The sequence below is a fragment of the Cetorhinus maximus genome, unplaced genomic scaffold (assembly GCF_964194155.1).
Source record: "Cetorhinus maximus unplaced genomic scaffold, sCetMax3.hap1.1 HAP1_SCAFFOLD_688, whole genome shotgun sequence".
NCBI lineage: Eukaryota > Metazoa > Chordata > Chondrichthyes > Lamniformes > Cetorhinidae > Cetorhinus > Cetorhinus maximus.
In genome coordinates this window covers 97,317-125,228 of record NW_027596630.1, presented here as the reverse complement: position 1 = coordinate 125,228, position 27,912 = coordinate 97,317, and the positions used below count along the sequence as shown (strand labels likewise).

Below are 27,912 nucleotides of genomic sequence, written 5' to 3'. Positions count from 1 at the left end.
CTGGATTTATAATGGGGTTTTACAATGTCAACCGTCACACTGTCATTCCCACCTCCCAACACTGGTGGCGCTGCAGGAAGCTCCTCCTGGGGGAGATGGGGAACAAGATGAACTTTCACCTTACGGACATGGCCTCGGGCAGCCGGAGATTGTGGGGGAGGGAGGAGGGGCTGGGGATCTTTGGACAATCCTGACACTCTCGTTCTGTGTCCCAGTCTCTCTTCAGGAACAATATTTCTCAATATCAGCTGCCTCGACGCAGGGCAGTGCCCTTTTCTCACAGATAAAAGGGAGGCGATCGGTACAACTGGCATCATTCCAGCCGGCTCTTCTGATAACGGCGCAGTTTTCATTACCATTCCCATTATTCGGTTCATCCTGATCCCATCGAGTAAAACTGGGAATTGGGGAAATAAAAAATACCGATAAAAATCTGACACCTTCCTGCACAGAATCAACAAGATTCCTACAGCCCGGTACAAATCCCAAACTAATTCCACTGTCCCGCTCTCTCCCCATAGCCCTGTACAAATCCCAAACAAATCCCACTGTCCCACTCTCTCCCCATAGCCCTGTACAAATCCCAAACTAATCCCACTGTCCCGCTCTCTCCCCATAGCCCTGTACAAATCCCAAACTAATCCCACTGCCCCGCTCTCTCCCCATAGCCCTGTACAAATCCCAAGCTAATCCCACTGTCCCGCTCTCTCCCCATAGCCCTGTACAAATCCCAAACTAATCCCACTGCCCCACTCTCTCCCCATAGCCCTGTATCAATCCCAAACTAATCCCACTGTCCCGGCTCTCTCCCCATAGCCCTGTACAAATCCCCAAACTAATCCCACTGTCCCACTCTCTCCCCATAGCCCTGTACAAATCCCCAAACTAATCCCCCTGTCCCGCTCTCTCCCCATAGCCCTGTATCAATCCCAAACTAATCCCCCTGTCCTGCTCTCTCTCTCCATGCGATGCTGGGACTCACCTCACTGGGGTCCCATCCACCCATTTCCAGTTTCCTTCACTCTCTCGATCTGTTAGTCCGATCCAATAAGTCCCACGATAATGCTTGATAGATTTCTTTATGAAATTCTGCAACAGATATAATGATTTGGTGTCACCAGTTAGTATTACTGCCTTAATTCACACACACAATCACTCATATACTCACACAGACACACATACACCCACACACATGCCCTCACACGGACAGACACACTCTCTCACACACACGCACAACTGATACACAAAATTCCCCAAACCCTTTCTGAGGAAATTCTCCCTCATTCCCTCTGATTAAATATCAGGAAGACTGAAGCTATTGTTTTCCGTCTCTGTTCCAAACTCCATTCCCGAGTTACCGACTCCATCCTGGGAACTCTCTGAGTCTGAACCATACTGTTCACAACCCTGGGGTTGTGTTTAACCTGGAGATGGGATTCCCATCTCATGTCCACATCGTCACCAAGACGGCCTCTTCCCAACTCCGTAACATCGCCCAGAACCACCCCGGGCTCAGCTCATCGACTGCTGAAACCCTCGTTCATGTAGTGTAGAGGGAGCTTTACTCTGTATCTAACCCCGTGTTGTACCTGTCCTGGGAGTGTTTGATGTGGATGGTGTAGAGGGAGCTTTACTCTGTATCTAACCCTGTGCTGTGCCTGTCCTGGGTGTGTTTGATGGGGACAGTGTAGAGGGAGCTTTACTCTGTATCTAGCCCCGTGCTGTACCTGTCCTGGGAGTGTTTGGTGGGGACGGTGTAGAGGGAGCTTTATTCTGTATCTAGCCCCGTGCTGTACCTGTCCTGGGAGTGTTTGATGGGGACGGTGTAGAGGGAGCTTTACTCTGTATCTAACCCCGTGCTGTACCTGTCCTGGGAGTGTTTGATGGGGACGGTGTAGAGGGAGCTTTACTCTGTATCTAACCCCGTGCTGTACCTGTCCTGGGAGTGTTTGATGGGGACGGTGTAGAGGGAGCTTTACTCTGTATCTAACCCCGTGCTGTACCTGTCCTGGGAGTGTTTGATGGGGACGGTGTAGAGGGAGCTTTACTCTGTATCTAACCCCGTGCTGTACCTGTTCTGCGAGCGTTTGATGGGGACGGTGTAGAGGGAGCTTTACTCTGTATCTAACCCCGTGCTGTACCTGTCCTGGGAGTGTTTGATTGGGACGGTGCAGAGGGATATTTTCTCTCTATCTCATTCTGACAGATGCGTCTGTCATTCTCACCTGTTCCTGTTCTGTATTTATGATGATGAAGTGTGAATTTTGGGATTCACATTTTCGTTTTGCCGAGTTCCAGTTTACTCTCTCCGTTGAGAATTTATAGCAATGATGATTATGAACTTTCCAGCCGCTCGGACAGAGAGACTCTGCAAAATTATAAAGACTTAATTCAGAGAAATGTATCGAAACGTTAGGAACAAGAGGAGGCCATTCAGCCCCTCTCGAGCCTGTTGCACAGGAACAGGAGGAGGCCATTCAGCCCCTCTCGAGCCTGTTGCACAGGAACATGAGGAGACCATTCAGCCCCTCTCGAGCCTGTTACACAGGAACAGGAGGAGGCCATTCAGCCCCTCTCGGGTATTTTACAACATTCTATTGAATCTGCTCTGTACCTTAACTCCGAGAGGCAGAGGCCGGGATAGTGCGGCCTTCACCCGCTTGGAGATTGAGGCCTTGACTGAAGGATGGGGAAGGGTGGGGGTGGGGGTGACCCCAATGGGACAGAGCGTGGGCTGTTGCAGGAGGGGGCAGGAGTACGGCCGGCAGCTCCCACTCACCTGAACATATTCGGAGCATTGGGCAGAGCGATCGCGCTGTCTCGGACAATTTCTGGAACTTTCCATCCAGCTCTGTCAGGTTCCGCAGGGCAATGGCCAAGGTCCGGTTCAGGGGGTCAGCAGCATCGTGCACCTTGTTCATCTGTAGAACTGAGAGACAGAGTCAGAGTGAGTGATAGTGTGGGTTATATCAGAGTGTTACAGTGAGGGCTGTGGGTTATATCAGAGTGTTACAGTGAGGGCTGTGGGTTATATCAGAGTGTTACAGTGAGGGCTGTGGGTTATATCAGAGTGTTACAGTGAGGGGTGTGGGATATATCAGAGTGTTACAGTGAGGGGTGTGGGTTATATCAGAGTGTTACAGTGAGGGGTGTGGGTTATATCAGAGTGTTACAGTGAGGGGTGTGGGTTATATCAGAGTGTTACAGTGAGGGGCGTGGGATATATCAGAGTGTTACAGTGAGGGGTGTGGGTTATATCAGAGTGTTACAGTGAGGAGTGCGGGATATATCAGAGTGTTACAGTGAGGGGTGTGGGGTATATCAGAGTGTTACAATGAGAGGTGTGGGATATATCAGAGTGTTACAGTGAGGGTGTGGGATATATCATAGTGTTACAGTGAGGGGTGCGGGATATATCAGAGTGTTACAGGGAGGGGTGTGGGATATATCAGTGTTACAGTGAGGGGTGCGGGATATATCAGAGTGTTACAGTGAAGGGTGTGGGATATATGAGAGTGTTACAGTAATGGGTGTGGGATATATCAGAGTGTTACAGTGAGGGGTACGGGATATAGCAGAGTGTGACAGTGAGGGGTGTGGGATATATAGAGAATTACAGTGAGGGGTGTGGGCTATATCAGAGTGTTACAGTGAGGGGTGTGGGATATATCAGAATGTTACACTGAGGGGTTTGGGATATATCAGAGTGTTACAGTGAGGGCTGTCGGATATAGAGTGTTACAGTGAGGGGTGTGGGATATATCAGAGTGTTACAGTGAGGGGTGTGGGATATATCAGTGTTACAGTGAGGGGTGTGGGATGTATCAGAGTTTTACAGTGAGGGGTGTGGGATATATTAGAGTGTTACAGTGAGGGGTGTGCGATATATTAGAGTGTTACAGTGAGGGGTGTGGGATATATCAGAGTGTTACAGTGAGGGGTGTGGGATATATCAGAGTGTTACAGTGAGGGGTGTGGGATATATCAGAGTGTTACATTGAGGGGTGTGGGATATATCAGAGTGTTACAGTGATGGGTGTGGGATATATCGGAGTGTGACGGTGAGGGGTGTGGGATATATCGGAATGTTACAGTGAGGGGTGCGGGATATATCGGGAGTGTTACAGTGATGGGTCCGGGATATATCAGAGTGTTACAGTGAGGGGTGTGGGATATATCAGTGTTTCAGTGAGGGGTATGGGATATATCAGTGTTTAAGTGAGGGGTGTGGGATATATCAGAGTGTTACAGTAATGGGTGTGGGATATATCATAGTGTTACAGTGAGGGGTGTGGGATATATCAGAGTGTTACATTGAGAGGTGCGGGATATAGCAGAATGTTACAGTGAGTGGTGCGGGATATAGCAGAGTGTTACAGTGAGGGGTGTGGGATGTATCAGTGTTTCAATGAGGGGTGTGGGATATATCAGAGTGTTACAGTGATGGGTGTGGGATATATCAGAGTGTCACTTTGTGGGGTGCGGGATATATAGGGTGTTACAGTGAGTGTGTGGGATATATCAGGGTGTTACAGTGAGCAGTGTGGGATATATCAGAGTGTTACAGTGAGGGTTGTGGGATATATCAGAGTGTTACAGTGAGGGTTGTGGGATATATCAGAGTGTTAAAGTGAGGGGTGTGGGATGTATCAGTGTTACAGTGAGGGGTGTGGGATATATCAGCGTGTTACAGAGAAGGGTGTGGGATATATCAGTGTGTTACAGTGAGGGGTGTGGGATATACCAGAGTATTATAGTGAGGGGTGTGGGATGTATCAGGGTGTTACAGTGAGGGGTGTGGGATGTATCAGGGTGTTACAGTGAGATGTTCCTCCCCGTACCTTGGACCGTGAGACCTGTAATAATTGCGAAGTTGCAGATTATGACAATGAGGCCGACCACGATGAGACATCTCGATTTTTTTGATCTTTTTCCTCCAACTGTTTCCTGTCCAGGTTTACCTGGAATAGAGAAGTAAAGATTGGCCCATGTTGAGCAGCCTGTGTAACTGCACGGAACAGACAATGGTGAGGTATCTACCTCCCTTATCGAGAGAAATAACAACCACGTTACTCGTTTATATCCCTTGTTTCACATCCCAGTGCACAGTGCAGGAGAGTTATCAAAGAGAATCGAACACCGAGTCACACAGGGAGATATTAGGGACAGGAAACCAAAAGCTCAGACACAGAGATCGGCACAAGGAGTATCTTTCGGAGAGAGGCACAGAGAGGCAGAGAGAGGGAGAGAGAGGGAGAGAGAGGCACAGAGAGGGAGAGAGAGGCACAGAGAGGGAGAGAGAGGCACAGAGAGGGAGAGAGAGGCACCGAGAGGGAGAGAGAGGCACCGAGAGGGAGAGTGAGGCACCGAGAGGGAGAGAGAGGCGCAGAGAGAGAGAGAGGCACAGACACAGAGAGAGACTGAGAGAGAGACAGAGAGTGAGAGAGAGACAGAGAGAGAGAGAGACAGAGAGAGAGAGACAGGAAGGGAGAGAGACAGAGGTGGACAGAAACAGGCGGAGAGGTTTTGGGAGGTAATTCCAGAGTTTAGGTCCCCAGGCACCTGAAGGCCTGGCCGCCAATGGCGGAGCGATGGGAATCGGGGAACGCTCGAGAGGCCGGGATTGGAGGAGCGCAGAGATTTCGGAGGGTGGTAGGAGGTTACAGAGATAGGGAGGGTTCTGGGTCTGGTGGAGGTTACAGAGAAAGAGAGTATTGTAGGGACTGGATGAGCTTACAGAGATAGGGAGGGGTCTAGGGGCTGGAGGAGATTACAGAGATAGAGAGCGTTGTAGGTGCTGGAGGAGGTTACAGAGATAGGGAGGGTTGTAGGGGCTGGAGGAGGTTACAGAGATAGGGCGGGGTCTAGGGGCTGGAGGAGGTTGCAGAGATAGGGAGGGGTGTAGGGGCTAGAGGAGGTTACAGTGATAGGGAGGGGTGTAGGGGCTGGAGGAGGTTAGGGAGATAGGGAGGGTTGTCGGGGGCTGGAGGAGGTTACAGAGATAGGGAGAGTTGTAGGGACTGGCAGAGGTTACAGTGATAGGGAGGGGTGTAGGGGCTGGAGGAGGTTACAGAGATAGGGAGGGTTGGAGGGGGTTACAGAGATAGGGAGGGGTGTAGGTGCTGCAGGAGGTTACAGAGATAGGGAGGGTTGTAGGGATAGGAGGAGGTTACAGAGATAGGGAGGGCTGTAGGGACTGGCAGAGGTTACAGAGATAGGGAGTGTTGTAGAGTCTGGAGGAGGGTACAGGGATAAGGAGGGTTGGAGGGGGCCGGATGAGGGTACAGAGATAGGGAGGGCCAGAGGAGCTGTAGGAGGTAACAGAAAAAGGGATGGTAGCAGGGTCTGAAGGATTTTGCAGAGTCGGGAAGGGTTGTAGGGGCTGGAGGAGATTACAGTGATAGGGAGGGTTGTAGGGGCTGTAGGAGGTTACAGAGATAGGGAGGGGTGTAGGGGCTGGAGGAGGTTACAGAGATAGGGAGGGTTGTAGGGGCTGGAGGAGGTTACAGAGATTGGGAGGGTTGTAGGGGCTGGAGGAGGTGACAGAGATAGGGAGGGTTGTAGGGGCTGGCGGAGGTTACAGAGATCAAGAGGGTTGTTGGGTCTGGAGGAGGTTTCAGGGATAGGGAGTGTTGTTGGGGCTTGAGGAGGTTTCAGGGATAGGGAGGGTTGTAGAGGCTGAAGGAGGTTACAGAGATAGGGAGGGGTGTAGTGGCTGGAGGAGGTTACAGAGATAGGGAGGGGTGTAGGGGCTGTAGGAGGTTACAGAGATAGGGAGGGGTGTAGGGGCTGGAGGAGGTTACAGAGATAGGGAGGGGTGTAGGGGCTGGAGGAGGTTACAGAGATTGGGAGGGTTGTAGGGGCTGGAGGAGGTGACAGAGATAGGGAGGGTTGTAGGGGCTGGCGGAGGTTACAGAGATCAAGAGGGTTGTTGGGTCTGGAGGAGGTTTCAGGGATAGGGAGTGTTGTTGGGGCTGAAGGAGGTTACAGAGATAGGGAGGGGTGTAGAGGCTGGAGGAGGTTACAGAGATAGGGAGGGGTGTAGGGGCTGGAGGAGGTTACAGAGATAGGGAGGGGTGTAGGGGCTGGAGGAGTTTCCAGAGATAGGGAGGGTTGTAGGGGTTGCAGGAGGTTACAGAGATAGGGAGGGTTGTAGGGGCTGCAGGAGGTTACAGAGATAGGGAGGGTTGTAGGGGCTGCAGGAGGTTACAGAGATAGGGAGGGTTGTAGGGGCTGGAGGAGGTTACAGAGATAGGGAGGGTTGTAGGGGCTGGAGGAGGTTACAGAGATAGGGAGGGGTGTAGGGGCTGGAGGAGGTTACAGAGATAGGGAGGGTTGTAGGGGCTGGGGGAGGTTACAGAGATAGGGAGGGGTGTAGGGGCTGGAGGAGGTTGCAGGGATAGGGAGGGGTGTAGGGGCTGGAGGAGGTTACAGAGATAGGGAGGGGTGTAGGGGCTGGAGTAGGTTACAGAGATAGGGAGGTTTGTCGGGGCAGGAGGAGGTTCCTGAGATAGGGAGGTGAATCCTCTCGCACTTCACCACGTCCCTCCCCTCGACTGCCCTGAACCATTGTGACCTCTGACCCCACACTCCCAGGATGACTGACCTTTGCCCGGGGTCACCTCTGGGCCTTGGTTCTGCTGCGGACTCCGCGGAGTGAAGCTGACTTGGGCGTAACTTGGTTCCTGTTCACCTACGAGTGTCGGAGAGAGATGGAGAGAGGGAGTGAGAAGGGATGAAGAACGTGAGGATAGTTTGGTCAGTACGTGTGACGTAGGTGGGAAGCAGAGGACAACGACAGAGCAACAACACACACACTGACATGACACTCAGCTCTGGAGCACGCCAAGACGTAAACAGAACGTAGCCAGCATCTCAAATGCTTGACTTCCAGCGACGGGCAGTTGACACATAACTGCGACTTAGCAAAGACTTAACTCCCCCCTACACCAAGTGCAACACATAAGGAGCAGACATGGAAACCGAGGAGCAACAGGCACGTAGATACGGTGCGATTGTCACGTGCCTGAGGTCCAACAGAAATGCTGATAAGATGCAACGGATGTGCGATGGATGTGCAAGCTATGAGTAATTGAAACTTAACACACATGCAAGTGACACCTTACAGAAGAACAACTGGGACTGCACTCATGCTTAACTGTGACTTAACTCTGATGCAACAGAAACGTAACTGAGATGTAACTGACAGGGAAGAGACGTGTCGCACAGTTGTGACAGACGGAGGGTATTCGATTTCCAAGCAGAGATTAGCAGAACCAGAACTAAGGTCTAACAGATACGTAACTAAGGTGTAACTGGCAGAAAGGAGATGGAACAGTTGAGATATTGACTCAGGTATAACTTAAGACAAAACTGAATAAAGGTCCACCTAATGCATCATGCACAACGCAATAGAGAAACGACTAAAGTGCAGCAGGTTTGACACAAATCATTATCTTACGACTGACATACGATATCCGTAACTAACCTGTTGTACGGACCTTAGTTGTCCCGGAGGCAGGAAGAAAGTTCAGCTCCGAGTACAAGATCTCCGGATCGTCTGGAAAACGGAAACAGAAACTATACAATGGATGAGAGTTAGATACAGAGTAAAGCTCCCTCTACACTGTCCCCATCAAACACTCCCAGGACAGGTACAGCACGGGGTTAGATACAGAGTAAAGCTCCCTCTACACCGTACCCATCAAACACTCCCAGGACAGGGACAGCACGGGGTTAGATACAGAGTAAAGCTCCCTCTTCACCGTCCCCATGAAACACTCCCAGGACAGGTACAGCACGGGGTTAGATACAGAATAAAGCTCCCTCTACACCATCCCCATCAAACACTCCCAGGACAGGTACAGCACGGGGTTAGATACAGAGTAAAGCTCCCTCTACACTGTCCCCATCAAACACTCCCAGGACAGGTACAGCACGGGGTTAGATACAGAGTAAAGCTCCCTCTACACTGTCCCCATCAAACACTCCCAGGACAGGTACAGCACGGGGTTAGATACAGAGTAAAGCTCCCTCTACACTGTCCCCATCAAACACTCCCAGGACAGGTACAGCACGGGGTTAGATACAGAGTAAAGCTCCCTCTACACCGTCCCCATCAAACATTCCCAGGACAGGTACAGCACGGGGTTAGATACACAGTAAAGCTCCCTCTACACCGTCCCCATCAAACACTCCCAGGACAGGTACAGCACGGGGTTAGATACAGAGTAAAGCTACCTCTACACTGTCTTTATCAAACACTCTATCTCACTTTCTATCTCTCTTTTTCTCTCTTTCTGTGTTTCTCTCACTCTCTATGCATCTGTCTCTCTCACTCTCGTTGTCTCTCTCTCTCTCTCTTGTCATTCTCTATCTTGTTCTTGCTCTATTTCTCTATATGCTTCCCCATATCCACCTCTCCCTCTCTGCCTCTCTCTCTCCATTGAACAGTTTAACCTACGTTCACTGGGCGCTGTCGTGTTGTTTTTGATGTGTCTTATGTTCATGTAGTCGGTGTCCTGCTCCATGGTTTGTGTCTGAGGGGGTGTCTCTCCTCCGTTCCTGTCCTGTCTGCTTCTCTCTCTCTCTCAGATTTATCTCAGTCTTTCCTCAGACTCGATGTCAGGGTGAAAACTTCCTCAAAACTGTTTCTGCCTCTTGGTTCCATTTCACAAAGACACTTCCCCTGAGATCAGAATGAGAGGCTGGTTGTACTGACTCCAGGGGCAGCAGTCCCTCTCTCTCAATCTCTCTCAGCATCTCTCTCTCTGTCTCCCTCTCTCACAATCTCTCTCACCATCTCTCTCTCTGTCTCCCTCTCTCTCAATCTCTCTCTCCATCTCTCTCTCTGTCTCCCTCCCTCAATCTCTCTCACCATCTCTCTTCCTGTCTCCCTCTCTCTCAATCTCTCTCACCATCTCTCTCTCTGTCTCCCTCTCTCTCAATCTCTCTCACCATCTCTCTCTCTGTCTCCCTCTCTCTCAATCTCTCTCACCATCTCTCTCTCTGTCTCCCTCTCTCTCAATCTCTCTCACCATCTCTCTCTCTGTCTCCCTCTCTCTCAATCTCTCTCACCATCTCTCTCTCTGTCTCTCTCTCTCTCAATCTCTCTCACCATCTCTCTCTCTGTCTCCCTCTCTCTCAATCTCTCTCACCATCTCTCTCTCTGTCTCCCTCTCTCTCAATCTCTCTCACCATCTCTCTCTCTGTCTCCCTCTCTCTCAATCTCTCTCACCATCTCTCTCTCTGTCTCCCTCTCTCTCTCAATCTTTCTCACCACTTCTCAACCTCCCTTTCTTTCCCTTCCTTTCTCTCTGACTCTGTCTCTTTCACTCTCACTCTGCCTCTCTCTCTCTCTGTCGCTCGATCTCTTTCTCTCCTGTTCTCTGAAGCACTCTCACTATTTGCCACTCTCTCTCTCTCTCTCTCTCTCTCCCCCATTCTCTGTCTGTCTCTTTCCCTTTTTCCCTCTCTGACTCGCTCTCTTTGTCTCGCTCTCTCTCTCCGACAGGCATGCGATTAGCTGCCACATCAAAGGTGACTCCGGAAGATAAGAGCATATGGTGTAGGGGGTAACATATTAGCATGGATAGAGGATTGGTCAGCTAACAGGGATCAGCGAGTAGGGATAAATGGGTTTTTTCGGGTTGGCAAGATGTGACGAGCGGAGAGCCTCAGGGGTCAGTGCTGGGACCTCAACGATTCACCATTTATATGAGTGACTGGGATGAGGGCAGCGAATGTGTGGACGCTAAATCTGCCGATGACACCAGGATAGGTGGGAAAGTCAGTCGTCAACAGGAGGTAGAGGGTCTGCAAAGGGATATGGACAGGTCAAGCGGGTGGGCAAAAATTTGGCAGATGGAGTGTAACCTTGGTAAATGTGAACCTGCCCAGGAGGCAGGAAGAACAGAAACGCAGTATTCTATTTAAACGGAGAGAGATTTCAGAACTCTGCGGTGCGGAGGGATCTGGGTGTCCTGGTGCATGGATCACAAGAAGTTAGTCCGCAGATGCAGCAAGTGATTAGGGAGGCAAATGGAGCGTTGGTGTTTATTGTGAGGGGGATGGAATGTAAAAGTAGGGAAGTTTCACTGCTGCTGTACAGGGCCTTGGCGAGTCCGCAGCTGGAGTACTGCGTAGAGCTGTGGTCTCCTTATTTGTAAATCGATATAACTGCTTTAGAGACAGTTCCGAGGAGGTTCACTGAGCTGATTCCTGGGATGATGGGGTTTGTCTTATGAGAAGAAGTTGAGCAGGTTGGGCCTGTACCCATTGGGGTTTAGAAGAATGAGAGGCCATCTTATTGAAACATATAAGATCCTGACAGGGGCTCGACAGGGTGGATGCTGGGAGGATGTTTCCCCCTCGTGGGGGAATCTAGAACAAGGGGTGGGGGTGCACAGTTTCCGATTAAAGGGTCTCCCATTGAGGAGGAATTTCGTCTCTCGGAGGGTGGTCAGTCTGTGGAATTCTCTCCCCCAGAGAGCGGTGGAGGCTGGGTCAGTGAATATATTCGAGGCTGAGTTAGACGGGTTTCTGATTGACAAGGGAGTCGAGGGTTATGGGGAGAGGGTGGGGAAGGACAAGATCAGCCATGATCTTACTGAATGGCAGAGCAGGCTCGAGGGGCCAAATGGCCTATTACTGCTCCTAAGTCATATGTTTCTATGTTCCTCTCTCTCTCTGCCTCTCTCTCTCTGTCTCTTCCTCTCTCTCTCCGTGTTTTTCTGCTTGTCTCTCTCTCTCTCAATCTCCCTCTTTCTCTCTCTCCCTCTATTGAACATTTTCACCTACGTTCACTTGGGGCTGTCGTGTTGTTTTTGATGTGTCTCGTATTCCTGTAGTCGATGTCGTGCTCCATGGTTTGTGTCTGAGGGGTCCCACTCCTCTGTTCCTGCCCTGTCTGCTTATCTCTCTCTCTCAGATGTGTTTCAGTGTTTCCTCAAACTCGATGTCATGGCATAAGCTTCCTCAAAACTGTTTCTGCCTCTTGGTTCCATTTCACAATGACACTTCCCCTGAGATCAGAATGAGAGGCTGGTTGTACTGACTCCAGGGGCAGCAGTCCCTCTCTCTCAATCTCTCTCACCATCTCTCTCTCTGTCTCCCTCTCTCTCAATCTCTCTCACCATCTCTCTCTCAGTCTCACTCTCTCTCAATCTCTCTCACCATCTCTCTCTCTGTCTCCCTCTCTCTCACAATCTCTCTCACCATCTCTCTCTCTGTCTCTATCAGTCTCAATCTCTCTCACCATCTCTCTCTCTGTCTCCCTCTCTCTCAATCTCTCTCACCACGCCTCAAGCTCGCTTTCTCTCCCTCCCTCTTTCACTCTCATCCTGTCACTCTCTCTCTCTCTGTCACTCTCTCTCTCTGTCACTCTCTCTCTGTCACTCTCTCTCTCTGTCACTCTCTCTCTCTGTCACTCTCTCTCTCTGTCACACTCTCTCTCTGTCACTCACTCTCTCTGTCACTCACTCTCTCTGTCACTCACTCTCTCTGTCACTCTCTCTCTCTCTGTCACTCTCTCTCTCTCTGTCACTCTCTCTGTCTGTCACTCTCTCTCTCTGTCACTTGCTCTCTCTGTCACTCTCTGTCTCTCCCTTTCTCTGAGTCTCTCTCTGTACCTGCCTCTTTCTCTCTCTCCCCCTGTCTCTGTCTGTCTCTTTCCCTCGTTCTCTCTCTGCCTGTCCCTTTCTCTTTCTCTGTCTCTCTCTCTCTCCGACAGTCATGTGAGCAGCGAGTAGGGGTAAATGGGTTTTTTTGGGTTGGCAAGATGTGGCGAGCGGAGAGCCTCAGGGGTCAGTGCTGGGACTTCAACGATTCACCATTTTTATGAGTGACTGGGATGAGGGCAGCGAATGTGTGGTCGCTAAATCTGTGATGACACCAGGATAGGTGGGAAAGTCAGTCGTCAACAGGAGGTAGAGGGTCTGCAAAGGGATATGGACAGGTCAAGCGAGTGGGCAAGAATTTGGCAGATGGAGTGTAACGTGTGAAAATGTGAACCTGCCCAGGAGGCAGGAGGAACAGAAACACAGTATTCTATTTAAACGGAGAGAGATTTCAGAACTCTGCGGTACGGAGGGATCTGGGTGTCCTGGTGCATGGAGCACAAGAAGTTAGTCCGCAGATGCAGCAAGTGATTAGGGAGGCAAATGTAACATTGGTGTTTATTGAGAGGGGGATGGAATGTAAAAGTAGGGAGGTTTCACTGCTGCTGTACAGGGTCTTGGCGAGTCCGCAGCTGGAGTACTGCGTAGAGTTGTGGTCTCCTTATTTGTCAGTCGATATAACTGCTTTAGAGACAGTTCAGAGGAGGTTCACTGTGCTGATACCTGGGATGATGGGGTTTGTCTTATGAGGAGAGGTTGAGCAGGTTGGGCCTGTACCCATTGGAGTTTAGAAGAATGAGAGGCCATCTTATTGAAATATATAAGATCCTGGCAGGGGCTCGACAGGGTGGATGCTGGGAGGATGTTTCCCCCTCATGGGGGAATCTAGAACGAGGAGTGGGGGGCACAGTTTCAGAATAAAGTGTCTCCCATTGAAGACGGAGATGAGGAGGAATTTCTTCTCTCGGAGGGTGGTCAGTCTGTGGAATTCTCTCCCCCAGAGAGCGGTGGAGGCCGGGTCGGTGAATATATTCGAGGCTGAGTTAGACGGGTTTCTGATTGACAAGAGAGTCGAGGGTTATGGGGAGAGGGTGGGGAAGGACAAGATCAGCCATGATCTTACTGAATGGCAGAGCAGGCTCGAGAGGCTGAATGGCCTACTCCTGCTCCTAAGTCATATGTTTCTATGTTCCTCTCCCTCCCTGTCTCTCTCTCTCTCTGTCTCTGCCTCTCTCTCTCTGTGTCTGTGTGTGTGTGTTTGTGTCTCTCTCTCTGTGTGTCTCTGTCTCTCTCCCTTGCTGTCTCTCTCTCCCTCTCTGTCTCCCTCCCTCCCTCTCTGTCTCCCTCGCCCTCTCTCTGTCTGTCTGCCTCTCTCGCTCTGTGTGTGTGTGTGTGTGTGTCTCTCTCTCTCTGTGTGTCTCTGTCTGTCTCCCTTGCTGCCTCTCTCTCGCTCTCTCTCTCCCTCCCCCCTCTCTGTCCGTCTCTCTCTCTCGCTCTCTCTCTCGCTCTCCCCCTCTCTCTGCCTCTCTCTCACTGATGTTTCACTATCTCTCTCTGCCCCTATCTCTCTTACCTCTCTCTCTCCCTCCCCACCGCCCACCCCACCCCTCTCTCTCTCAGGGCAAAAATTTCTCAAAACTGTTTCTGCCTCTTTGTTCCATTTCACAATGACACTTCCCCTGATATCAGAATGAGAGGCTGGTTGTACTGACTCCAGGGGTAGCAGTCCCTCTCTCTCAATCTCTCTCACCATCTCTCTCTCTGTCTCCCTCTCTCTCAATCTCTCTCACCATCTCTCTCTCTGTCTCCCTCTCTCTCAATCTCTCTCACCATCTCTCTCTCTGTCTCCCTCTCTCTCAATCTCTCTCACCATCTCTCTCTCTGCCTCCCTCTCTCTCAATCTCTCTCACCATCTCTCTCTCTGTCTCCCTCTCTCTCAATCTCTCTCACCATCTCTCTCTCTGTCTCCCTCTCTCACAATCTATCTTTGTCTCTATCAGTCTCAATCTCTCTCATCATCTCTTGGTCTGTTTCCCTCTCTCTCAATCTCTCACCATCTCTCTCTCTCTGTCCCTCTCTCTCAATCTCTCTCACCATGCCTCAAACTCGCTTTCTCTCCCTCCGTCTTTCACTCTCATCCTGTCACTCTCTTTCTCTGTCACTCTCTTTCTCTGTCACTCTCTTTCTCTGTCACTCTCTCTCTCTGTCACTCTCTCTCTCTGTCACCCTCTCTCTCTCTGTCACCCTCTCTCTCTCTCTCTGTCACCCTCTCTCTTTCTGTCACCCTCTCTCTCTGTCACCCTCTCTCCTCTGTCACTCTCTCTCTCTGTCACTTTCTCTCTGTCTCTCCCGTTCTCTGAGTCGCTCTGTCTACCTGCCTCCTCTCTCTGCCCCGTCTCTGTCTGTTTCTTTCCGTGGTTCTCTCTCTGCCTGTCCCTTTCTCTGTCTCTCTCTCTCTCTCCGACATCATGTGAGCAGCGAGTAGGAGTAAATGGGTTTCTTCGGATGGCAAGATGTGACGAGCAGAGAGCCTCAGGGGTCAGTGCTGGGACCTCAATGCTTCACCATTTATATGAGTGACTTGGATGAGGGCAGTGAATGTGTGGTCTCTAAATCTGCCAATAACACCAGGATGGGTTGGAAAGTAAGTCGTCAACAGGAGGTAGAAAGTCTGCAAAGGAATATGGACAGGTCAAGCGGGTGGGAAGTTTTACTTCTGCCGTACAGGGCCTTGGCGAGTCCGCAGCTGGAGTACTGCGTAGAGATGTGGTCTCCTTATTTGTAAATAGATATAACTGCTTTAGAGACAGTTCAGAGGAGGTTCACTGGGCTGATTCCTGGGATGATGGGGTTTGTCTTATGAGGAGAGGTTGAGCAGGTTGGGCCCGTACCCATTGGAGTTTAGAAGAATGAGAGGACATCTTATTGAATAAGATTCTGACGGGCTCGACAGGGTGGATGCTGGGAGGATGTTTCCCCCTCGTGGGGGAATCTAGAACGAGGAGTGGGAGGCACAGTTTCAGAATAAGGCGTCTCCCATTGAAGACGGAGATGAGGAGGAATTTCTTCTCTCGGAGGGTGGTCAGTCTGTGGAATTCTCTCCCCCAGAGAGCGGTGGAGGCCGGGTCAGTGAATATATTCGAGGCTGAGTTAGACGGGTTTCTGATTGACAAGGGAGTCGAGGGTTATGGGGAGAGGGTGGGGGAAGGACAAGATCAGCCATGATCTTACTGAATGGCAGAGCAGGCTCGAGGGGCCGAATGGCCTATTCCTGCTCCAAAGTCACATGTGACCCCCTCACCCCGCCCCCTGTCCGCTCTGTGACCCCGCCCCCTGCGCTCTCGGTGTGACCCCGCCCCCTGCGCTCTCCGTGTGACCCCGCCCCCTGCCCGCTCAGTGATCCCGCCGCCTTCCCGCTCTGTGACTCCGCCCCCTGCGCTCTCCGTGTGACCCCGGCCCCTGCGCTCTCGGTGTGACCCCGCCCCCTGCGCTCTCGGTGTGACCCCGCCCCCTGCCCGCCCTGTGACCCCGCCCCCTGCGCTCTCTGTGTGACCCCGCCCCCTGCGCTCTCCGTGTGACCCCGCCCCCTGCGCTCTCCGTGTGACCCCGCCCCCTGCGCTCTCCGTGTGACCCCGCCCCCTGCGCTCTCCGTGTGACCCCGCCCCCTCCGCGCTCGGTGTGACCCCGCTCCCTGCGCGCTCGGTGTGACCCTGCCCGCTGCCGGCTCCGTGAGACGCGGGCTCGGTGTGACCCCGCCCCCTGCCGGCTCGGTGAGACCCCGCCCCCTGCGGTCTCGGTGTGACCACGCCCCCTGCGCGCTCGGTGTGACCCCGCCCCCTGCGCGCTCGGTGTGACCCCGCCCCCTGCGCTCTCGGTGAGACCCCGCCCCCTGCGGGCTCGGTGTGACCCCGCCCCCTGCGGGCTCGGTGTGACCCCGCCCCCTGCGCGTTCCGTGTGACCCCGCCCCCTGCGCGCTCCGTGTGACCCCGCCCCCTGCGCGCTCCGTGTGACCCCGCCCCCTGCCCTCCTAGCGCCATCCCGCCTCGCCCCCTGCCCGCGCTGTGTCACCTCGCCCCCTGCCCGCGCTGTGTTACCCCGCCCCCTGCCCGCGCTGTGTCACCCCACGCCCTCTGCGCGCTCTGTCTCACCCCGCCCCCTGCGAGCTCTGTATCACCCCGCCCCCTGCGCGCTAAGAGTGACACGCCCCCTTTGCTTTCTCTTTGACTCCGATCCCTGACGGTCTCTAAAGCCGCGCCCACTGCGCGCTCTATTTGACCACGCCCCTGCGCATTCTGTGCCACCGCGCCCGTTGCCCGCTCAGCGGCACCCCGCCCCCTGCCCGCTCCGTGTGAACCCGCCACCTGTCCGTTGTGTCACCCCACCCCCTGCGCGCTATGTAACCCGGCCCTCTGCTCGCTCTGTGTCACCCCGCCCCCTGCGGGCTATGTAACCCCGCCCTCTGCGCGCTCTGTGTCACCCCGCCCCCTGCGCGCCCTGTCACCCCGCCCCCTGCCCGCTCTGTCACCCCGCCCCCTGCCCGCTCTGTCACCCCGCCCCCTGCCCGCTCTGTCACCCCGCCCCCTGCCCGCTCTGTGTGACCCCGCCCCCTGTCCGCTCTGTGTCACCCCGCCCCCTGCCCGCTCTGTCACCCCGCCCCCTGCCCGCTCTGTGTGACCCCGCCCCCTGTCCGCTCTGTGTCACCCCGCCCCCTGCCCGCTCTGTACGACCCCGCCCCCTGCCCGCTCTGTCACCTCGCCCACTGCCCGCTCTGTCACCCCGCCCCCTGCCCACTCTGTGTCACCCCGCCCCCTGTCCGCTCTGTACGACCCCGACCCTGCCCGCTCTGTGCGACCCCGCCCCCTGCCCGCTCTGTGTCACCCCGCCCCCTGCCCGCTCTGTGTGACCCCGCCCCCAGCCCGCTCTGTGTGACCCCGCCCCGTCCCCGCTCTGTGTCACCCCGCCCCCTGCCCGCTCAGTGTGACCCCGCCCCCAGCCCGCTCTGTGTGACCCCGCCCCCTGCGCGCTCTGTGTCAGTTGAAGTGAAGCGCGAGAGGAGCCGGGAGTTGAGCGGGAGCAAAGGTCACTAAGGGAGTTCAGTGAGGCGGGAACGAGGTGACCCTTCGAGGACAATGAGTGCGGCCGGGGCAGCGTTTACTGCTTTTATTGCTGAGAGTGTTTAAGATCTTATTTTGTGGTTCATCGTTTGTAAGGGACTATATTCTGTAACAGCGAGGAGCAGGGAAGAAGGGCCCGAGAGTAATTGATATTATTTGATATTAAGTATCTTCCAAAAGGTTTAATTTAATTTAAAGGGGTCAGTCATGGCAGGAGAGCTCAAAGCCGTGGTGTGCTCATCCTGCTCTATGTGGGAAGCCGGGCACGTTTCCAGTGCCCGGGACCAGCCTGTGTGCGGGAAGTGTCTCCAGCTGCAGCTCCTGGAAGCCGGGGATTTGGAGCTGGAGCGGCGGCTGGGGACACGGTGGAGCATCCGCGAGGTGGAGAGTATCGTGGATAGGGACGTATAGAGAGGTGGTCACACCGTAGGGTAAGAGTCCACAGGCAGGAAGGGAATGGGTGACCACAAGGCAAAGCAAGGGGACTAAGCAGCTAGTGCAGGAATCTCCTGTGGCTATTTCCCTGCAAAATAGATATACCGCTTTGGATACTGTTGGGGGGAATGGCCTCTCAGGAGAAAGCAGCAACAGCCAAATTCATTGCACCATGGTTGCCTGGGCTGCACAGGGGAGGAGTAAAATGTGTGGGAATGCAATAGTTATAGGGGATTCAATTGTAAGGGGAATAGAGAGACATTTCTGTGGCTGCAAACGAGACTCCAGGATGGTATGTTGCCTCCCTGGTGCTCGGGTCAAGGATGTCTCAGAGCGGCTAGAGGACATTCTGAAGGGGGAGGGTGAACAGCCAGTGGTCGTGGTGCACATTGGTACAAACGACATTGGTGAGAAAAGGGATGAGATCCAAAAAGCAGAATATATGGAGTTAGGAAGTAAGTTGAAAAGTACGACCCCAAAGGTAGTGATTTCAGGATTACTACCAGTGCCACGTACCAGTCAGTGTAGAAATAGCAGGATACATCAGATGAATATGTGGTTGAAGAGATGGTGTGAAGTGGAGGGTTTCAGATTCCTGGGACATTGGGACCGGTTCTGGTGGAGGTGGGACCAGTACAAACCAGACGGGTTACACCTGGACAGGACTGGGACTGATGTCCTAGGGGGAACATTTGCCAGAGTGGTTGGGGAGGATTTAAACTAAAATGGCAGGGGGACGGGAACCTATGCAAGGAGTCAGAGAAAGGGGAATCAAAGACAAGAACAAAAGACAGAAAGCGGAATAAGAAAAGTGATAGTCAGAGAAATCAAGGGCAAGAATCAAACAGGGCCTCAGTGAAAAATAGTGGGAACGGGACAAGTAATGTTAAAAAGACAATCCTTAAGGCTTTGAGCATTAATGTGAGGAGCATTCGCATAAAGTGGATAAATTAACCACGCAAATAGATGTAAACAGGTATGATATAGTCGGAATTACGGAGACATGGCTGCAGGAAGGGAACTCAACATCCAGGGGTATTCAGTATTTAGGAAGGACAGACAATAAGGAAAAGGTGGTGGAGTTGCATTGCTGGTTAAAGAGGAAATTAAGGCAATAGTGAGGAAAGACATTAGCTCCGACGATGTGGAATCTGTATGGGTAGAGCTGAGAAACACTAAGGGGCAAAAAACGTTAGTGGGGGTTGTATATAGACCCCCAAACTGTAGTGGTGATGTTGGGAATGGCATTAAATGGGAAATTAGAGATGCATGTAATAAAGGAACATCTGTAATTATGGGTCACCTTAATATGCATATAGATTGGGCAAATCAAATTGGTAACAATACCGTAGAGGAGGAATTCCTGGAGTGCATATGGGATGTTTTTCTGGACCAATGCTTTGACGAACCAACAAGAGAACAGCCCATCCTCGACTGGGCATTGTGTAATGAGAAAGGAATAATTGGCAATCTAGTTGTGTGAGGCCCCTTTGGGATGAGCGACCGTAATATGATAGAATTCTTCATCAAGATGGAGAGTGATGTGGTTGATTCTGAGACTTGGGTCCTGAAACTTAATAAAGGAAACTACGATGGTATGAGGTGCGAGTTGGCTATGATGGATTGGGAAACATTGCTTAAAGGGATGACGTTGGATAGGCAATGGCAAACATTCAAAGAAAGCATGTGTGAACTGCAACAATTGTTTATTCCTGTCTGGTGCAAAAGTAAAACAGCAATGGTGGCCAAACCATGGCTTACGAGGGAAATTAGAGAGAGTATTAGATGCAAGGAAGAGGCATACAAATTGGCCAGAAAATACAACAGACCTGAGGATTGGGAGCTGTTTAGAATTGAGCAAAGGAGGACCAAGGGATTGATTAAGAAGGGGAAAATAGAGCATGAGAGTAAGCTTGCAGGGAACATAAAAACTGACTGTAAAGGTTTCTATAGGTATGTGAAGAGAAAAAGATTGGTGAAGACAAATGTAGGTCCCTTACAGTCAGAAACAGGGGAATTTATAATGGGGAACAAAGAAATGGCTGACCAACTAAATACATACTTGTGTTCTGTCTTCACAAAGGAGGACACAAATAACATACCAGAAATGTTGGGAAACACAGGGTTTAGTGAGAGGGAGGAGCTGAAAGAAATCAGCCTTAGTAGGGAAATGTTGTTGGAGGAATTGATGGGATTGAAGGCTGTTAAATCCCGAGGGCCTGATAATCTACATCCCAGAGTACTTAAGGAAGTGGCCCTAGAGATAGCAGATGCATTGGTGGTCATCTTCTGAGATTCAATAGACTCTGGAACAGTTCCTATAGATTGGTGAATAGCTAATGTAACCCCACTATTTAAAAAGGGAGGCAGAGAGAAAACAGGGAATTATAGACCAGTCAGCCTGACATTGGTAGTGGGGAAAATTCTAGAGTGCATTATAAAAGATTTAATAGCTGAGCACGTGGAAAACAGTGGCAGAATCGGACAGAGTCAGCATGGATTTATGAAAGGGAAATCATGCTTGACAAATCTACTGGAATTTTTCGAGGATTTAACTAGTAGAGTTGATGAGGGGGAGCCAGTGGATGTGGTTTATTTGGACTTTCAGAAGGCTTTCGACAAAGTCCCACAGAAGAGATTGGGGTGCAAAATTAAAGCGCGTAGGATTAGGGGTAGTATTGAGATGGATAGAAAACTGGCTCGCAGACAGGAAACAAAGAGAAGGAAGAAACGGGTCTTTTTCCGAATGGCAGGCAGTGACTAGTGGGGTACCGCAGGGATCGGTGCTGGGACCCCAGTTATTCACATTATATATTAATGATTTAGATGAGGGAATTAATGTAATATCTCCAGGTTTGCAGATTACACAAAACTGGGTGGGAGGGTGAGCTGTGAGGAGGATGCAGAGATGCTTCAGTGTGATTTGGACAAGCTGAGTAAGTGGGCAAATGCATGACAGATGCAGTATAATGTGGGTAAATGTGAGGTTATCCATTTTGGTAGCAAAAACAGGAAGGCAGATTATTATGTGAATGGCGATAAATTGAGAGAGGGGAATGTGCAACGAGACCTGGGTGTCCTTGTACACCAGTCGCTGAAGGTAAGCATGCAGGTGCAGCAGGCGGTAAAGAAGGCAAATGGTACGTTGGCCTTCATAGCCAGAGGATTTGAGTCCAGGAACAGGGATGTCTTGGTGCAATTGTACAGTGCCTTGGTGAGACCACACCTGTAATATTGTGTGCAGTTTTGGTCTCCTTATCTGAGGAAGGATGTACTTGCTATAGAGGGAGTGCAGCGATGGTTTACCCGACTGATTCCTGGGATGGCGGGACTGACACATGAGGAGAGATTGAGTCGATTAGGATTATATTCGCTGGAGTTCAGAAGAATGAGGGAGGGAACCTCATAGAAACCTATAAAATTCTAACAGGACTAGACAGGGTAGATGCAGGAAGGATGTTCCCGATGGTGGGGGAGTCCAGAACCAGGGGTCACAGTCTGATGATATGGGGTAGACCATTTAGGACTGAGATGAGGAGAAATTTCTTCACCCAGAGAGTGGTGAGCCTGTGGAATTCATTACCACAGAAAGTAGTTGAGACCAAAACATTGTATGTTTTCAAGGAGGAGTTAGATATAGTTCATGGGGCGAAAGGGATCAAAGGGTATGGGGAGAAAGCAGGAGCAGGTATTGAGTTGGATGATCAGCCATGATCATAATGAATGGCGGAGCAGGCTCGAAGGGCCGAATGGCCTGCTCCTGCTCCTCGTTTCTATGTTTCTCTGAAAGGGATAGCAACATCGTGGATAGATCGGGAGAAACTGTCTCGTTGGGGGGAGGAGCGAGGACGAGAGGGACACAGATTTCAGTTAATCGGTAAAAGAAGCAATTGTGTTTTCCTGCTCATCAGGACACCGAACATGCCTAAGGGATTGGTTACAGCAAAAGTACGTAGGCTGGTGTATGAAGGAATTGAGAAGTTGGGAGCAGTATTACAAAGTTGGAGATCTTGTACACATGTCTGAGTTGGTAGGTTCCTCAGAACGAACTGTTCCGGACAGGAGAGGGACAGGCAAACTGTACTTCTGTCTCTCACCAACTGTCCGAACGCAGAAGGTGTTTTGAATTCTTTGTGAAGTGTGTTGTGGTTTGTTTTCCCAAACCCTCAGTTTGTCTGATCCACTTTACTAATCACTCACAGCAAACTCACATTATGATCAACTCGGGTTAGTTTATTTACATTTAAAACCCGGGGCAGGAATGTTCACAATGTCAACCTCCACATTCACACCCACACACACTCGCACACCCGCTCACACACCCACACACACGTATCCACTCTCATGCGCACTCACACAAACACACACACTCACACAAACATATTCTCACAAACACACATACACGCCTACTCACACACACACACACACACACAAACACATTCACACTCACACACACATAAAAACAGCTCACACTCTCACATTCAAACACTCACACATACAAACACACACCCACACACATAGACATTTACACACACACGCACACACACGTACACAAATGCACAGACACAGTAATGGAGGATAGAAAAAGGAAACTTTTACAAGTATAGATAGTAACAGTACAAGAACCAGGGAGATTGAAATGAGTTCACATGATTTACAGAGTCCAAGAAGAAAAAGTCCAAAGGGTATTTCCGATGTGACCGAGTTTAATATTGAGTCCAGTGGGAGCTTACTGCACGCAAATTGAAAGCCTTGTTTCTGACAAGACAACTATGAAAACACTGTAAGTAGTTGCTTCATTGGCTGCAAAAGCAGGTTGGTGATCATTTGAATTTGTGAAAGTTGCTAGAGAAATGCAGGACTTCTGTCCTGTTCCATGTCGCCGGACTCCTGCCTGGATTTATAATGGGGTTTTCCAATGTCAACCGTCACGCTGTCATTCCCACCTCCCACCACTGGTGGCGTTGTAGGGGGCTCCTCCTGGGGGAGAAGGGGAACAGATGAACTTTCACATTTCGAACGTGGCCTCGGGCAGTTGGGGATTGTGGGGAAGGGAGGAGGGGCTGGGGATCTTTGGACAATCCTGACATTCTCGTTCTGTGTCCCAGTCTCTCTTCAGGAACAATATTTCTCAATATCAGCTGCCTCGACGCAGGGCAGTGCCCTTTTCTCACAGATGAAAGGGAAGTGATCGGTACATCTGACATCATTCCAGCCGTTCATTCTGATAATGGCGCAGTTTTCATCATCATTCACATTATTCGGTTCACCCTGCTCCCATCGGGTAAAACTGGGAAATGGGGAAATAAAAAATACCGATAAAAATCCGACACATTCCTGCACAGAATCAGCAAGATTCCTACAGCCCTGTACAAATCCCAAACTAATCCCACTGTCCCCGCACTCTGCCCATAGCCCTGTATCAATCCCCAAACTAATCCCACTGCCCCGCTCTCTCCCCATAGCCCTGTACAAATCCCCAACTAATCCCACTGTCCCGCTCTCTCCCCATAGCCCTGTATCAATCCCAAACCAATCCCACTGCCCCGACTCTCTCCATAGCCCTGTATCAATCCCAAACTAATCCCACTGCCCCGCTCTCACCCCATAGACCTGTATCAATCCCCAAACCAATCCCACTGCCCCGCTCTCACCCCATAGCCCTGTATCAATCCCAATCTAATCCCCCTGTCCTGCTCTCTCTCTCTCCATGCGACGCTGGGACTCACCTCACTGTGCTCCCATCCACCCATTTCCAGTTTCCTTCACTCTCTCGATCTGTTAGTCCGATCCAGTAAACCCCAGCATTGTTCTCGCTAGATTTCTTTATGAAATTCTGCAGCAGATACAATGATGCAGTGTGAGCAGTTAGTATGACTGCCTTAATTCACACACACACGCACACTCACAGACACACACGCACACACACTCACAGAGACACAAACACACACAGAGACACACACACACTCACACATTCAGAGACACACACACACACACTCTCAGAGACACACATACACTCTGAGACACACACACACTCTCAGAGACACACACACACTCACAGACACACACACACTCACAGACCCATTCACACACGCACACTCAGAAACACACACACACGCACACTTACAGAGACACACACTCACAGAGACACACAAGCACACTCACAGAGACACACACTCACAGAGACACACACACACTCACAGAGACACACATACACACACACTCACAGAGACACACACACACACTCAGAGACGCACACACACTCTGAGAGACACACACACTCACAGACACACACACACACTCAGACATACGCACACTCACAGACACATTCACACACACGCACACTCACAGAGACACGCACACTCACAGAGACACACGCTCACAGAGACACACACTCACAGAGACACACACACTCTCAGAGACACACACACACTCTCACAGACACTCACAGACACACACACACACTCAGACACACACACTCACAGACACATTCACACACACGCACACTCACAGAGACACACACACTCACAGAGACACACACTCACAGAGACACACACACACACTCACAGAGACACACACACACACACACTCACAGAGACACACACACACGCACACTCACAGACGCACACCGACACACACACACACTCACAGAGACACACACACACACTCACAGAGACACACACTCACAGAGACACACACTCACAGAGACACACACACACACTCACAGAGACACACACTCACAGAGACACACACTCACAGAGACACACACACACACTCACAGAGACACACACACACACACACACTCACAGAGACACACACACACGCACACTCACAGACGCACACCGACACACACACACACTCACAGAGACACACACACACACTCACAGAGACACACACTCACAGAGACACACACTCACAGAGACACACACACACACATACATGAACACAGACACACAACTGATACACAAAATGCCCCAAACCGTTTCTCAGGAAATTCTCCCTCATTCCCTCTGGTTAAATATCGGGAAGACTGAAGTTGTTGTTTTCCGTCTCTGTTCCAAACTCCATTCCTGAGTTACCGACTCCATCCTGGGAATTCCCTGAGTCCGAACCAGACTGTTCACAACATTGTGGTTGTGTTTAACCTGGAGATGGGATTCGCACCTCATATCCACATCGTCACCTAGACGGCCTCTTCCCAACTCCGTAACATCACCCAGAACCGCCCCGGGCTCAGCTCATCAACTGCTGAAACCCTCGTTCATGTAGTGTAGAGAGAGCTTTACTCTGTATCTAACCCCGTGCTGTACCTGTCCTGGGAGTGTTTGATGGGGACAGTGTAGAAGGAGCTTTACTCTGTATCTAACCACGTGCCGTACCTGTCCTGGGAATGTTTGATGGGGACAGTGTAGAGGGAGCTTTACTCTGTATCTAACCCCGTGCTGTACCTGTCCTGGGAATGTTTGATGGGGACAGTGTAGAGGGATCTTTACTCTGGATCTAACCCCGTGCTATACCTGTCCTGGGAGTGTTTGATGGGGACAGTGTAGAGGGAGCTTTACTCTGTATCTAACCCTGTGCTGTACCTGTCCTGGGAATGTTTGATGGGGACAGTGTAGAGGGAGCTTTACTCTGTATTTAACCCCTTGCTGTAGCTGTCCTGGGAGTGTTTGATGGGGATGGTGTAGATGGAGCTTTACTCTGTATCTAATCCCGGGCTGTGCCTGTCCTGGGAGTGTTTGATGGGGACAGTGTAGAGGGAGCTTTACTGTGTATCTAACCCCGTGCTATACCTGTCCTGGGAGTGTTTGATGGGGACAGTGTAGAGGGAGCTTTACTCTGTATCTAACACCGTGCTATACCTGTCCTGGGAGTGTTTGATGGGGACAGTGTAGAGGGAGCTTTACTCTGTATCTAACACCGTGCTATACCTGTCCTGGGAGTGTTTGATGGGGACAGTGTAGAGGGAGCTTTACTCTGTATCTAACCCCATGCTGTACCTGTCCTGGGAGTGTTTGATGGGGACGGTGTAGAGGGAGCTTTACTCTGTATCTAACCCCGTGCTGTACCTGTCCTGGGAGTGTTTGATGGGGACGGTGCAGAGGGAGCTTTACTCTGTATCTAACCCCGTGCTGTACCTGTCCTGGGGGTGTTTGATGGGGATGGTGCAGAGCGATATTTTCTCTCTATCTCATTCTGACAGATGCGTCTGTCATTCTCACCTGTTCCTGTTCTGTATTTATGATGATGAGGTGTGTATTTTGGGATTCACATTGTTGTTTTGCCGAGTCCCAGTTTACTTTATCCGTTGAGAGTCTATAGCAATGATGATTCTGAACTTTCCAGCCGTTCGGACAGGGAAACTCTGCAGAATTGTAAAGACTTAATTCAGAGAAATACATCGAAACATTAGGAACAGGAGGAGGCCATTCAGCCCCTCTCGATCTTGTTACACAGGAACAGGAGGAGGCCATTCAGCCCCTCTCGAGCCTGTTACACAGGAACAGGAGGAGGCCATTCAGCCCCTCTCGAGCCTGTTACACAGGAACAGGAGGAGGCCATTCAGCCCCTCTCGAGCCTGTTACACAGGAACAGGAGGAGGCCATTCAGCCCCTCGCGAGTATTTTACACCATTCTATTGGATCTGCTCTGTACCTTAACTCCCTCGGTTCCGTGACCCTCCATCCCCAACAACGATCCCTCAATCTCAGTTTTGACGTTTCCCTTTGACCTCCGGCCCCACAGTTTATTTCGGGGGTGGGGGGAGAGTTCCTGATTTCCGCTCCCCTTTGTGTGAAGAGGTGTTTCCTGATGTCCCCCCTGAACGTCCTGGCCCGAATTTTAACCTCCTTCCCCCATGTTCTCGACTCCCCCTCCCCGGCTCCCCCACAACCCACCGGATCAGAGGAAATAGTTTCTCTCCATCGACCCAATCGAATCTCTTTATTGCTTTCAACGCCTCGGGTCCAGTCGCCGTGGTTTCACCTGTAGGCCTCAGGCTTTGGGTTTGGATCGACCACCTGCACCTTATCCAATCCCCTCAATCTGTCGGACAGACCCCACCCCCCCGATCGATTCATCTCCTCGCCTGTCCCAAACTCCGGGAGGCAGAGGCCGGGATAGTGCGGACTTCACCCGCTTGGAGATTGAGGCCTTGTCTGAAGGATGGGGAGGATGGGGGTGGGGAGTCAGGGGGTGGGGGTGGGGGTGGGGATACAGGGGGTGGGGGTGGGGAGACAGGGGGTGGGGGTGGGGAGACAGGGGGTGGGGGTGGGGGTGGGGATACAGGGGGTGGGGGTGGGGAGACAGGGGGTGGGGGTGGGGAGACAGGGGGTGGGGGTGGGGATACAGGGGGTGGGGGCGGGGAGACAGGGGGTGGGGGTGGGGATACAGGGGGTGGGGGCGGGGAGACAGGGGGTGGGGGTGGGGATACAGGGGGTGGGGGCGGGGAGACAGGGGGTGGGGGTGGGGAGACAGGGGGTGGGGGTGGGGATACAGGGGGTGGGGGCGGGGAGACAGGGGGTGGGGGCGGGGAAACAGGGGGTGGGGATGGGGAGACAGGGGGTGGGGGTGGGGAGACAGGGGGTGGGGGCGGGGAAACAGGAGGTGGGGGTGATCCCAATGGGACAGAACGTGGGATGTTGCGGGAGGGGGCAGGAGTACTGCCGGCAGCTCCCACTCACCTGAACAGCTTCGGAGCATTGGGCAGAGCGATCGCGCAGTCTCGGACAATTTCTGGAACATTC

The 27,912-nt window shown here is 51.7% G+C and overlaps 1 protein-coding gene across 3 annotated transcripts; it reads right to left on the bottom strand.

Moving 5' to 3' along the window:
- Positions 1–222: 222 nt before the first annotated feature.
- On the bottom strand, positions 223–27,912 carry LOC144674534 (CD209 antigen-like protein C). 3 transcript variants are annotated; one of them, XM_078535836.1, is made up of 9 exons: positions 9,464–9,530; positions 8,489–8,560; positions 7,607–7,693; positions 4,842–4,961; positions 2,780–2,929; positions 2,657–2,659; positions 2,226–2,368; positions 983–1,077; positions 223–397 (listed from the first exon to the last, which is right to left on the bottom strand). In XM_078535836.1, exons 1-9 carry the CDS (start codon positions 9,528–9,530, stop codon positions 223–225), a joined length of 912 nt encoding a protein of 303 aa, XP_078391962.1. The 3 variants fall into 3 exon arrangements, 1 of the variants encoding a protein (XP_078391962.1); XR_013574573.1 differs by lacking the exons at positions 223–397; positions 983–1,077; positions 2,657–2,659; ... (2 more) ...; positions 8,489–8,560; positions 9,464–9,530 and having other exon boundaries at positions 2,276–2,368; positions 2,780–2,913; XR_013574574.1 differs by lacking the exons at positions 223–397; positions 983–1,077; positions 2,657–2,659; ... (3 more) ...; positions 8,489–8,560; positions 9,464–9,530 and adding an exon at positions 27,850–27,912 and having other exon boundaries at positions 2,295–2,368.